This window comes from Hydra viridissima, unplaced genomic scaffold (assembly GCF_058129835.1).
Source record: "Hydra viridissima isolate aposymbiotic clone 2 unplaced genomic scaffold, HvirCarnegie_v1 scaffold_8, whole genome shotgun sequence".
Taxonomy (NCBI): domain Eukaryota; kingdom Metazoa; phylum Cnidaria; class Hydrozoa; order Anthoathecata; family Hydridae; genus Hydra; species Hydra viridissima.
In genome coordinates, this window is record NW_028324307.1 from 16,008,120 (window position 1) to 16,023,107 (window position 14,988).

Here is a 14,988-nt window from a genome sequence, read left to right on the forward strand (position 1 = left end):
TGTAGCCTCGCAGCTCTTAAATATATTATTAATATGAGTGTTACATAAAAAGACGTGATTAGCTTCTGCGCGATTTAGTATTCAAATTAAGATATCTGATAAGTAATAAGAAAAGGACGCTATTAAGCAATAACTGGAAAAAAAAAAAATCCTTCAGGTCAACTCTTAAAAGTTCCTGAAATAGTAATTCTTTAGAACAATTATTCAAAGCGAAATTAAAAAGTTTAATAAGATTATATATTTCCATTATGATTCAATTTGCACCTTAACTTTATTTTCAAATTATAGTTTCAAACTACATCCTTTGGAAACGAGAACTGATTGATTATAACGTCTGCCTGATAGATTGACAGACAATTGATTTAAATGCTACCCAGCTAACACAAAACGTTCAAGAAACGTTTGTAAAACGTTAGAAACGGTCAAGCACGTTCTAAGAACGTTTCCGAAGTTCTTCGAACGTACTAGAACGTTTTGTGTCAGCTGTGTATCTTCTAATAAGGTCTAAAGTATTTTTCCATCCCAGCTAGAAGCAAAAATATTACAAACTTTTTTTCAAAATGGCATCAGTTTCAAATTGAAATAGTACTCTACCTCTAACAAAAAGTTGACTTTATAGCCTGTGCTATTACAGCTAAAACTCTAAAATTTCATAAACTAGTTTTGTAGCAACTCTATAAAAGAAGCTAAAAAAGTTAGATTTTTGAAATGCAGATATTATTACGAAAATAAAAATTATATGCAAAACCCAATTAGTTTTCAAATGGACAAAGAGTTAAAGCATATAATTGAAATAAAGATTAAGATGAGTTTTAAATCTATAAATTATAATAAAAATTATGATTATAAATATAATTAGTTTTATAATTTTTATAGAATACAGGGCTTGCAAATTACAATTAGTTCTAGGATAGTTCAAAAAACGAGGGTAATGTATATGAGCTTTTAAAATGTCGAACTAAATATAATTTACTTCTACAAGAAATTTCAGCTAATAATAAAAGTAACCCATGTATACAAAAAATCAGTTAAAACAGCAAGCAAAGTAAACTTGAGCTAATGTTAGCTTGCAATCCATTCAGGTAAATATGAGCAAATTTTAATTGATCCACATTCTTAAGAATTGAAGAACATTTATACCACTAAAAGATATCTCAGCCCGAGGAATTCCCGTTGCAATTGGCGATAAAATAAAGGCTGTTGAGATTAATAAAATACGAGGTTAGGATATATGGTTCAGTTGGCTGGAAAGTTTAAAACAGTGAAAGCTTATACTTAAAAGATCACGTACTGAAGGATTGTATGCTTGTATTACTGCTATTCATTCAACATACCTGCATCTAACTGGTAAAGCATCGGGAAATAGTTCAATTAAATTAAATTTTTAATTGAACAAAGAGTTTTAAAAAATTGGTCTTAAAATTAAGTTTTAGATATTCTGCTTGATACTTAAAGTTAAATTTTTTTACTTAGAATTTAAATTTTTATTTTTTAAATAAATTAATTCTTCAACTTACCAAGAACTAAAAGCAACAAAGTATGCTTTTAGTTCTTGGTATTTTGCAAAAAGTAATTACAATTAAGTGTGCAAAAATCAATTACAATTAAGCAACATTGAGGTCTCCCTCTTATCTTAAATTTTAAGTAATATGCTTCGAAAATCCTTCCTCTTACGTAATAACATTTGCTTAGTGATATGCTCTAATACTATAATCAGCATTTACTCTATTTATTTTTTATCTAAAAACTGTACAATAATATATATTTCATGAAATGCTGGAGTAATCAAAGCAGTTGACAGTGAATTGGCAGCAAAAGTACATTAAAATGTAATGTGTTTCATCATTCATTTAGCAATCAGTTAATTATCAGTTAATTATCAACTCTACCTAACCAGCTATTATGAAGCAATCTAGCTGTGCTTTTGAATGAGACAGATTCTGGATTGCACCCAATAAATCAGGTAAAAAATCTGATTAAATTATTTACATTTTAAAATGCAGATGAAGTAGTAATATATAGTAATCTCTCTTGGACTAATATCCACTTTTGAGAAAACAATCACTTTTTAAAGAAATCAAACATTTAAAACGTTGAACATCAATCAGAGTTTGAAACAGTGTACTAATGCAAGTCATCGAGCCATCAGATTATGCAATTTGCTGTCAGGGTTTTTGTTTAAACTATCAACTCTAACGTCACTATGTCACTCCATTAGTGTGGTAAACTGATGAAGGCTTTTACAAATAATAAACATGGTTTTGGAGTCAAGAATTTGTTGGTTGTTTCAAAGCTTTCATTAAAAATAAGTAAAGCACCACCACTTGTATTCGTGTCGTGTTTGGAACAGTGGGTTGAAGAAAATCAGGTAGTAGCATTGTGTTTTTATGCATTGTGCATATCGATTGATGGAACTAAAACTGAACTAAGATCCTTTTATCTGCCATGTCGCCACCATGTAATAGAGTTAGTTATAGGAGCTGCATTAGAAAGGACGTCAAATGGTACTTCTACAAGACCAGATTTCCTTTTTTTTTAAAAAAAGTTCAAAGACCACTTGCAGTTGCTGAGTTGTGATTGTTAGACGCAATAGTGGAATCTTTAGTGACGCATTTCGTTCTTACATCCTGGAAATCGGACAGATTTTTTCTGCTGGCTTAAAAAGACTGCTGCAGAGAGTTCCTTGAGCTTTCAGTTGCTCTTCTTGGAGATGTTCGGACTCGTAGAATTACGTTTCAAGCCCCCGGTGCCATGGATTGGGCACAATTTTTGTCCAAATTAATTTATGCTGTCAAAATGTGGCTGTTCTGTGGTAAATTCTTCATAAGAAAAAGATATTTGTGATCTTGTAACATTTTCTGTTACAAGATCACAAATATCTTTACATCATTGCATCTAAGAGCTTTAATGACTACATCACTTGCTGCTGAGGTCCCATTGAAAAATTTCAGACTCATTTGACAACTGCTGAGATATCTACAAATATTCATTTCAGCTGCTACAAACTAGAAGCTTAATCTTCACTTTTGGAATATATCAAAGGAATCTATTTAATTAATACAGCATTATAGGAAACATTTCTTGGCACCCGAGGTCATGACACCTGATTTACCGTTTATATGATTAATATTATTCATTAAGAAATTCTATAGAATAGATGAACAAGTGGACAATCGGCAAGAACAATCAGCTTCGGATTAAATACTAATAAGATGTTTGTCTGTATAAATGATAATTAAATAGATTGCCTCTTGCTACTCTGGTTGCAATGTTCTAATCCATATGAAACTCTGAAACTTGAGGGCCTCCTCTAAATATCCACTAACGGTACGGATTTTTTGCACTATTTTTTCTTGATATTAGGATTAAAATGGATGGGTGTTAGGCTAAATATACTAATAATTTTTTAACAATATACTAGAGACCAACCAAGCTACGTTTTCTAAATAATTAGGGAAAAATTTCTCAAGGCACAAACCTATATTTTCATTCTATTGAAAGATATCTCGAAGCTCAGACTTAATTTTAATAAAGCTTCGAGACTATATTAAAAAATTAATCTGTTTGAAAGAAGGTTTTTTAATGATTTGGGAAACAACAAATCTACTTAATTACAAAGCGTCTTTCAAGTTTTTTTAGTTAAACCTTTTCCTTTTTTTTTTGGTTTCAGAAGTTTTAAGTATATTCTAAGCCTAGGATAAAAGATGGAAATCAAACAGGTTTATGCAAAACTCTTAAACGCAAGAGTTTAATTCAGAAAGAAAAATATATATTCATAGTTCAGAGAGGAACTAAGTTTATTTTTTCGTTAATATTCCAAGAAAGATTTGGGAATATCAAACAATTGAAATGTTTCTCAGGGTGCTTTTGATTCAATAGTCAGTTATTTTCTGAATCATGTGGTGTTAACGGGGAAACATGCTACAAAAATTCCCTTACAAGTTTACGAACAAGAGACAACAAATCTTATTCTATCTAAATACTATTGATATATCATTAAGCTTAAGAATGGGTTTCAGATCTTCATTATCCTAAAGTTGTAATTGAGTTTTAACCCGAAGAAATTCAGGTAGCTTAAAGCACGGAGATTAGAAATGCTAAATTAAGAGACTGGCAAAGTTCACTGATAGAATGATATAGGAAGTCAATTTCTTTACTTGCTCAAAAGTGGTAATCCAATTCACAAAATTTTTTCTTCAGGAAAGATAGACATTATCGGAAAAATTTCACCCTAGTGAATTATTGTGAAACTAAGATGCTTTTAAAATTTTAGATAATTGCAATGTTATTCTAGCCATTAAAAAAAAAGAAGTAGGTTGAATGATTCTATTCGGGAAAGAAGGTAGTTTTTATGGCCACGGCAGAATATAACAAGCATTGGCCCTTAGAGCTGGTTTTTATGTTTCGGCTTGGGCGTCGAATAGGAAAATAAAGTGTTAGTCCTCGGAGTATCTATGGTTCTCCTTTATTGTAGATCATTAGTTAATTAACATAAAATGAGTATTCAAAAGTGTTTAAGTATGTTAGTATGGCTTATTAATATGAATATTTTGGTCCATGGGCTTAAGGTAGTTGATATACCTTGCGTGGTTGTAATCTTTATTTTCAAAGGTAATTTGTTTAAACTTAAAAGAAAGTAGTTCGCCGAAATTCTAAGCTTCAGAAAAATTAAAAAATAAAATCCAAAACTTTGTTCTTTTCGACTTTTGAGACAAAAAAAGAAAAAAAAAAGAAACTTTTTTTTTTTTTCCTAATTTTTTGTTATAAATATTCAGTCAAAATTAACTGGAAATGGTAACAGCATCAACCATAGGTTTTAAAGTATACTTTTAATCAGTTTTTTATTTTTAAATAACAGAAAGTGATGCTCAAATTAACCTACAAATGTTCAGTACTCCACAAAACTGATCAAGATCACATCACTCTTTGAAAAAGATCACATCACTCGTTGAAAAAGTAACAGCTGGGTGAGGAAGGCTATTTTAAATTCGAATCCACACTTGGTCGAGTTCTACATTCATATGTATCCTATGTTAGTCGACTTTGTTATCGCTTTTTTTTTCTCAGAAATGACTTCCTGCTATTTTCACTCAAAAAAGAGAAAAGAAGCCCTTAACAGTTTAGCAAGCGCCAGATATGCATTAACATACAAATAGATCGTTGGTGCTATTCGTTACTAGTAGTCTTTATCTGTAAAACATTGACAATGCAGCTCTCATTTTAATCTTTTAAGGGATTTACACTTAGAGCCTATAACAGCTGTGGTCGATTGAGTTGTGAGTCAAAGTCTTGTTGCTACCAATTATGTATCAATTACAAAGAAAGTCACAGACGACAGTAAACGACAAAGTTCTACAACAGAAAGGATTAAAACTAAATTAGTAATGGGAAAAGACGTAAAGATAGCTGTTAAATATCATGAGTGCCCGATTTAGTTGTTTAATACCTGTAGCCAATTGATTGAGTTGCTACAAGATACAGGTAAACATAAAAGATGTTTTGCACTCAAGAAGCCTAGATCATCTTGTTAGATTAGTTCAGAATACGAATATCTCTAAAATGGCAAGCTTTTAGAAGATTTGCTTTAAGCAGCTGATTATATAGAAAATGAAAGTATACTACCATTTGATGAGTGGAATAACAATCTGGTATGTGTTAAATCCTTTTGCCAGGGTGTTAAACAGTGTGCGATACTTGGAAAAATGGTTGGAAATTGTAATTATAGAAGAATAAATTTTTTTAACAATATTTATATAGTTTAGTTAGCTAATCGTGAAGCATGGAACTAATAACGTTGGCACTCATTGGAGATTTTCGAAAATAAAATATTATAAAGATCTTTTAAAGCAGTTTTTTTTTGCCTTTTTTTAATGATGCTTAACTGGTATAAGTTTTTGTATTAAAAGTTTTTCATTCAGTTTCCTAGAATTATTTTATAAGACATTACAATAAAGGAGTTCGGAAAAGAAAAAAGATGAAATATTACATCAGATGCTTTTTATAGTCTGATGATACAACGACTTTATCAATAATAATTCCTCAGGTTTTAACATTTATGTTTACTAACTGTTCAACCGAGCGCTCTTTTTCTCAGCTGAAACGTACGAAAAATCCAAACAGATCAACAGTGAAACAAGAAAGGCTCGATTCCTTATCCCTGCATATGATCGAGGCAGATAAGTTGACATGCTTGACTAACGGATTTTTCTAATATGTGACGTATCAGATTATTCTGTTATGCTACATATTACGACACTCGTACAATTATTGCTTAAGTTGCACACTTGGTTCAGTGATTTAAACTTTTATATTGCGCAATGAGTAAACTTACACAGCCGCAACTTTTTTTTCAAATTTTCAGATATAAAATATTCGTTTTGAATATGGAGTAATTTTATGAAAATACAATTTAGAATTTAAATACTTATGACAAGGTGTTAAAGATATGTTTGATGGAAAAAAGAAACGAATCTGGATAAAACACATCCGAGCATAAATAAAGTTGCTGTATAAACAGCTAACCGGGTTTGACCCTAAACAATTGTTATACCATCATTTAGCCGCTTTATTTGCATTTTAAAAGGTGTAATTATAAATGAATCCACATCAAGATGTGCTTAAATATTTGGTCGCGCTTAGCTGTTATGTATGTAAAAAATCGTTGCGCTCATCGCAAAGTCTAATGGCATACGTACATATTCATATATATACAATATATGTTATATTATGTATATATATGTACATATATATATATAGTTTCTTTTTTTCTTTTTTTAAGATTTCAAATGATAATTTCAAAGCCTATTGAGATTAAATCCATCAACATATCAAGAATTGACAAGCAACTTACATACCATGTGCCTGTTATTGAACAAACGGATAAAGCACGGATGCTGAATTCTAACAACAAAGAGGAGAATCTCAGAAGTAAGGACAAATTTTAAAGGGAACAATTTTCCAATGTTTTTTAAATGAATTTGCACTTGATATTTTATGAAGATTAAGTCGGTTGTTTGCAATAGCAACAAGATGATGCTCTTAGAAAAATAACCAACAACTGGTTGTTAATCTAAGAGCATAAATTTTTTGTCATTGCAACATCATCAGTTTGTTGTTATTGCAATATCATCAAATTTTTGTAATTGCAGCATCATCAACTTGTTGATTTAGACTGTTGTTTTATTAGTTTTGTCATTAGCTTAGCGGTTGATGTATCAAATAGAGAAGAATTTTACAACCTCCAAATGTAAAAAGTTTCTTATCAAATATCTACTTGCTGTTAATTAATGTTTCTGAAATAAAAAAAAAAAATTTTTAATTAACGGCCAAAATATAAAGTCGAATGCGATTTCGGTGTCGAATGACCTGTAGGAAAAAAAACTGCAGAATATAAAATTTAAAAACAGTTATAACACCTTGAAGAATTATTTAGAATTGTGAAGAAGGAATTTTACAATGGATTTTTTATTGATACTTTTTGGTTTTTATAAACCATCAAATCTAGAACTTCTTCATAAAACGCTTTAATTGACATTGTTAAATTTCTTTCGCTATGATTAAGTAACTTAATGCAACTATTTTTTTGATAGCTGCTAGATCAGAAGAGATTTCATAAAAAAGTTGCGTTTTATTTGTAGTGAATGCTTGCTATCGTAAAAACATTAACCATATCAAATTTACGAACGTCTCCACAACAGGCATTAAATAATAGCATGCGTATCACCAAAATTTACGAAGGTCTCCACAACAGGCATTAAATGATAGCATGCGTATCACCAAAAAGTAATCTTGATTTAACCTCAATATCTTTTCTTTTAATTTAAATGGCTTGTAAAACACAAATAAAAATACCTTGAATTGAGATTAAATCAACAAATTAATTGAAAAACAAGTAAAAATTTTAGAAATATTTTGATAATACATTGTCGGTTTTATTAATTGATCACCATGGGACCACAACCCAATATTCAATTGATCAAGCCTCAACTCCATTGATAACAATTGAATTTAACGTGAGTGCTGCCTAATTATTTTTTTGTTTGTTGATTTCTCTAAGTATTAAAACATACAGCAGAGTAAGATGGTAAATAATATGCTCGCAATCAAAATGGTTTTGCAGAAAACCCTCGCACACAAAAAAAAAAGAACCTTTATTAAGCTAATTTCTTTCTGAAATATATTTGCTATAATCATAAATAGTCTCTCTACATTTTTGCTGTAGAAAAACTAATAAATACAATCATTAAGTTTAACGAAATATTGCTGCACTTTGTTTCTTTACGAACATTCAGTTCATTTCTTAAGAGGAGAATGTTTAAGCATTTTGCTGCATTAAATGACAAAGAACTAAGATCATCCTTAAGTTTAGTAAGAAATTTTATGAAAAACAATCAATTTTTAATATTGAAAGTTTATAAAAAACTTTTAGTTCAGCAGGGGAGCCCGGAGCCAGTTGGCTACAGGGGTAAGTTGACACACTGCATTTAATTTTGGAGTTTTCCACGAGAAACACATAACTAATTGATCTTACAGTGTAGTATCATAGCAATTAGCGCATGCATAACAAAGCTTTGGAGATTTTTATGCTTTTTTACTAGTTTTATAACTTTTGTAACTTACTACTTATTCAATTTTAAAAAGCAAATGCATTTGCTACAAGTAAACTCAAATAGATATATGTGTTGAATGGTTCACTCCAACCAGTAACAATTTATGCTTTCCCACATTTCGAATTATTGGGGATTTTTTGGTTATTTGTGAACAAAAAGCTTTCGCGGTTAGTTGGTTCAATTATCGCAGGGCTAGTTAACATGCGTCAACTTGTTAACTGGCTTTGTGGTAATTTTATCAGACAAGCGAAGTTATAAAAAAGAAATAGGCAGGGCTCTAAATATTAGCTCTAAATGTCCTCAAAATGTTATAAAAAAATTCTACTTATACTATTTTAATAGAGGTAAGAATCTCTTCGAACGACAGCTAAAGACTTTAATATTCTTGCAAGTAGCATGTTACGACTCTGTTAAATATACATATATATATATATATATATATATATATATATATATATATATATATATATATATATATATATATATATATATATATATATATATATATATATATATATATATATATATATATATATATATATATATATATATGAATATATGTATATATAAATATGTGTGCTCAACAGCCCGCTAGAAAGAGCAATTTCATTGAAAATACAGCGAAGGGTAATAACTTTGTTTTTAGTTAAAGTTTCATACCGGCGATCATCAGCCAAAAATTGATTTTTAGCTAATGCTGAACTCATATTAAATGCTGTTAGTGAAGAGAAAGATATTAATTAAAGAAAAGAAAAATTAAATGCTGCTTCATCTTCTACTTGAGATTAAAAACTTGAAAACCTTAGAAGATCAGTTAAGGAATAATGCATCTAATGTTGAATCAACAATATTCTTGAAAAATTTAAAATCTATGTTTAATAATCGGAAAGAATATACATTAAATTTTTTCTCTCACCAAAAAAATTACTGAGATTTAACAGCGAGTAATATTTGAACAACCAATGTAAGGTCATATGTTTATTTTTTTTTTGTGTCAACAATTGTTGCTCACAAAATAAATGTTGCTTACAAAAAAAATGTTGCAAACGAATCTATTCTCAACTTCTAAATATAATTTGAAAATAACTCTTGTCAAAAAAAAACTTATCAAGCAAAAGTTAAGTTTTGGTATTGAAATGATTTGTAACAATTGTTTTACTCAGGGCCGGATTAAGCCATTTTAGTGGCCAAGGCATATCCCAACATGGTTCATGGTTAGTGCAAGATCAGGGACCCCTTCTGCCAGGGACCTCTAATCTTTTACTGACCGTGACCGCTGGTATGTTCATTATTCTGCAGAGAAAAGAGTTGTTAACAAGTGTTTGTAGTTTGTTCTACTATCACTTATATAAAACCAACAATAAAGTATTTCTGCATTTAAGTTAAAGTTAATAAATTTTGAAATAATGATAGACAAAAATAGTTTTTTTTTTTTTTTTCCGATTAAAAAATAAAAAAGTTTCATTTACATTTTAAAGCCTTTTTTTCAAGATTTACATGTAACAAACTTTTTGAGTATATTGTTAAAGTTAATTTTGCGCAACTTATCTGCCTCGATCTAATGCAGGGATAAGGAATCGAGCCTTTCTTGTTTCACTGTTGATTTGTTTGGATTTTTCGTACGTTTCAGCTGAGAAAAAGAGCGCTCAGTTGAACAGTTAGTAAACATAAATGTTAAAAATATGCGTGAGACGATTTCAACATCAGGCACGCTCGAAGTTGTCTCTGACTATTACTATGATAATATTAATTCTCTGTGATTGAACGAGTTGCTTTCCAATTTTGATACAGGAAACTTTTGGCAAATTTATGAATAATACTGTTGTAGTTCAGTATAAAAATTTATTAATTCTTCACAACGCTGATATGTTTGTGAAAGTGATACATCGACAAAAAAAAAAAAAAAATAGACCTGCTGCATCATTATATACTTGTCCTCGTCTACGCATTTCTGTTTCAAGTTCGACAACAATGGCGGCAGATATAAGAGATTTGTCATTGGCATTCAAAAATACCTCAGGGCCATCACCATCAATGACCACTGTCGTTCGTTTACCATTACTGGTCAAAGTTGTTTTGTAATCTATACCAAGTGTTATTATTTTTGTAGCTTCTTCAAATCTTTCAAACTCATTCTAAGATTAATGCAAGTGATCTGCTTGTGAAGAATACAAATTAGCACACGTTTTCAAGTTCACAGTTCATTTTGTAGAGCTGTGAAAATGTTGTAAACCTCTTCCAAAAAACAAGTATGAAAACAAGTTCTTGCATCTTCTTTGGAAACTGCATCTTCTTTGCAATCTTTTCTGCTTCTCTTCTGGTGTCTTCTTTCAGTGACTAATCTTCTTTTACACATTCTAATGCTTTTAAAATCTGAGGATGAGATTTTAAGATGACTTCAGTTGCAACAGCATGTGCTTCCCATCTGGTAAAGAAAAGAGACTATACCAGCGTTTCATTCATAAGGAATTCTTTCAGAATCTTCTATCTTTTGGTTGAAGCTGAGAAAAAAAGTATAGATCAGTTTCACATTGTGAGAAAAATTTTCTGCCTCTAAAAGGAGTCAACGGCACCTCTGTCTACAAGATTTAGTGAATGGGCAGCATAGGGTATGAATATAGCAAACTCATTTTCTTCTAGAATTCTTTTCGCATGCCCTTGTAGCACCCGGACCTTTTAGCTGCATTATCGTAAGATTGACCTCTGCATTTCGAAAAATCTATTTCACAAACTTCACGAAAGTGCTGCAGCACTTGTTTTGCCATACCTTTATAAGTATAGCTCTTGTTCAATTTTCAGTTGTTTCTGGACTTAAACTTGTAACAAATAAATATTTCTTTAGTTCTAGTGGTGCCCCCAAATGCTTGGTGCCCAAGGCACTTGCCTTATTTGTCTTATGGTTAATCCAGGCCTGGTTTCATTTGAAGATTGTTGTTTTTTACTTTTTGAAGTTTTTACATTCTGAAACATAAGTGGTAATGTCCTTTTCAATTCCATACCAAAAAAATCTTTGAATATGTTTTGGTATTGAACTGAAACCGATGCAGCGAGATAATGCATTCAAAAACTGCAATTTAAGTTATTCAAATAAACTTTGTGCTGATTTAATCAAAAAAAATTATAACTATGAATGTCAGTCTCTACTTTCCGTCAAATTGATTTCTCCGGAAAACATGGTACTGTCATTTTATTCCATAAGTGACAAAATTCAGTGGAGGTTTCTTTAACAATATCTCTTGACCTTGGAATATTACTCAATTCTATAAGAAAATGATATCTTCTTAATACGCATTTTGTCTGACATAATTTCAAAAAATCCATCAGTGAATTATCAATTAGACTTTCGTACAAACTATTTCTTGGCTTTTAAATATTAGAAAGACTTCGAAATATTGTTTATTGAGTTCCCTTACACACTGCTAAATCAGGGAAAAATCATTCAGTTGAAGAAAATTCGTATTTGTTCCAAATTTTTCATTTTTTTTTAAGTTGTGGGCATTACTAAATATTTCCATTAATTATTCCTTTTCGAACATTTATTATTAAAAACATTTTTTAAACATTGACGATTAAAAGCAGTTTCTAAATTGTTGCAAAACTTTCTAACATTTGCAACACCGGAATTATGTGCTTGACTTGCTGCTTCAGGTTTTCTTATACTGATATATATATATATATATATATATATATATATATATATATATATATATATATATATATATATATATATATAGTGAATGTAAATATTTAAATAAAAAAATTTAAATAAAGTGTTTGTGGATTTGTTTAGGATTTCAATGATTTACAAGAAAATCTTTTAGCACAATGTGGCACTAAAGTTTCACAAAAATGTCACAAAAATGTCACAAAAATGTCACAAAAATGTCACAAAAATGTCACAAAAATGTCACAAAAATGTCACAAAAATGTCACAAAAATGTCACAAAAATGTCACAAAAATGTCACAAAAATGTCACAAAAATGTCACAAAAATGTCACAAAAGTGTTACAAAAGTGTTACAAAAGTGTTATAAAAGTGTCACAGAAGTGTCACAAAAGCTTTTAACATTTATAATGGACTTTCTCCTAAAGAAATAAGGAAACTAGGTTTCCAGTATGGAAAAGCTAATAACATAGAAGTGTCACAGAATTTAAGTGAAAATGGAGAAGACTGGTGTACCGCTCATCTAAAAAGATACAAAAATCTGTCAATAAGAAAACCTGAAGCAGTAAATCAAGTACATATTTTTAGTTTTACAAATGTTAGAAAGTTTTACAATAATTTAGAAACTGTTTGTAATCGTTGAAAGCTGGAAAAAAGAGATATTTGGAGTACGGATGAATGTGGTTGAAAAACTGTTTTCTACTGCTGGAGTTATTCTCTCAAACGAAAGAAACAGACTCCTTCCAGAAAATTTTTTTTTTCTAGAGATAATCTTCTAGTTGTTTGATTCCGTTATTATTTTTTATTAATATAATGTTTTGTTTATACTAAAATTATCTTTTAAATAAAAAAAAATTAATTGTTTCCTGCTCCGGTTTCGGTTCCTGTTCCAATATGGATTTATTTTCAGTTCCGGTTAGAAATAATCAATATCTATTCTAGGTTTAAATCCGGTTCCGGTAAAATTCAAGTTTCCGTCGATCACTACCGGCCATCGTAAACAATTTTACGAGATTTTCTTTTCACCGTATACAATTTTACGAGATTTGTTATCCTGACCACTTTTTTTTCTTTAGTGCTATAAAAGGAAGCAAAGCTTTCATTGCGAATTACACTGACTTGCCTTAACCTCCGTCACATTGTGCTGTCTAGCAGGCATAGTCACAAGTTCATTTTCATTCAAAAACTGGGGTATGTCTTTTATTATTGTGGGCTCTGTGGCATCACTTGTCTCATCATCAGCTTCTTCTTCGATTGATTCTATATTATTATTGTTCAATAGCTGAATAAAAACAAAATATTTATTATCAAGAAACTTAAAATGTTAGTAATAATATGTACACTAACGTAGACGACAGTTAAACAGCTTACATTTTAAATTTTTTTAAATTTTTAGGAATAATAAGATTTAGTTTTAATGTTACAAAAAATAACTTATCATTGTTTCTGATGATTCACACTGACCCGAAATCTCTTTACTGCAAAGAGGACCACTTACTTTAGTTTCAAATGATGTGAGATGGGGTATGTCATGTCGACTACCTCCACCAGTTTGGGTAGTACGCCTCCTTTTCACAGCCTCCTTTTCACAGCCTCCTTCTAATTCATTTTCGATTTAAGCTCAGTGAATTTCCTTCTGCATTGCTGCCATTATTTGGTAGCGCCTGTTGTAACGCCGTCAACAAGAACCTCCAGAATGCCCTTTGTCCATTTTGGATTTTGTTAACGCATTTCGTTTTCAGCACCTACCCGGTAGTTAGCACATCACCATCCATTTTAAAAATGATTTAAAGGCTAAAGTGCTTACGACTGAAAAAGTTTATAAAGGTATGTAGATTTTTTTGGTATTTTCATACTTGTAAGGAGGATATGACTCAAATACAATGTAAATAAAACTCTTTATTGTTACGACACATTACGTGGATTGACAGGAAATTGTTTATATACTGATTATTCTAAAACTATTGTATTAATGTGCTTACGCTTTTAATTATGCTAAATTTAGTTTTACAATGTTGTTTGAATTAACAATATAGTTTAATGTTTTTCTAGAGACAAAATTTTAAGCATATGTTTGAAAATATACATACTGCCTATGTTTTTAACATATTGCTAAAATAACGATATTGCTTTTATGAGACACCCTACAGATTATTTTGTGAAGGTCGTAGAATTTTTTTTAATTATAGTACCTTCACAATTACGGCTGAGAGTTGAACAGGACAAATTTGAAAAAATATCATTTTACTAGAATATTTACACACCATCATGATATATTAATTGAAAGATGAAAGTAATTAGAAAAGTTTAAGAGTTTTAGCTAAAAATATATGCAACCATTACATTATTTTGATTATTTTTTTGTCTTTCTTAATACCTTTTTTTTATGTTGGGATTAGGGTATCTTTTTCCGCTCTAGTTTTCATAACTCGTAATTCGGGATTTGTAGGGTTTAGCATTTCAAAACCCGAGATTGGCCAGGTTTGACTGGATTTCTTCAGCTCTTTAGAACAGGAGATATTTACAAAAATACCGCCTCACTTAAAAAAAACCTTTCAAAAATAATTTTAACTTTTTTTTGAGAGTAAAAATTTTTTTCTAAAATAGAACAACATGGTGTATTAGTTTTGGCAATATCTCCTGTTCTAAAGGTTTCTTTGCTAGTATTAATTGAAAACTACTTTTGATTTTTCTGGATTTCTATAAATTCACGTT

General features: G+C 30.2%; 1 protein-coding gene across 3 annotated transcripts in view; it reads left to right on the top strand.

Moving 5' to 3' along the window:
* LOC149885342 (uncharacterized) overlaps positions 1 to 14,988 on the top strand; it is a 47,959-nt gene that overhangs the window by 375 nt on the left and 32,596 nt on the right. For 2 of the 3 annotated variants that reach the window (XM_090096021.1, XM_090096019.1), the window contains exons 2-3: positions 1,855 to 1,963; positions 6,779 to 6,927. In XM_090096021.1, the coding sequence (XP_089952147.1) occupies positions 6,786 to 6,927 (142 nt within the window). In that variant the 5' untranslated portion in view covers positions 1,855 to 1,963; positions 6,779 to 6,785. The remainder of the gene's footprint in view (positions 1 to 1,854; positions 1,964 to 6,778; positions 6,928 to 14,988) is intronic. The other variant, XM_090096020.1, reaches the window with a different exon arrangement.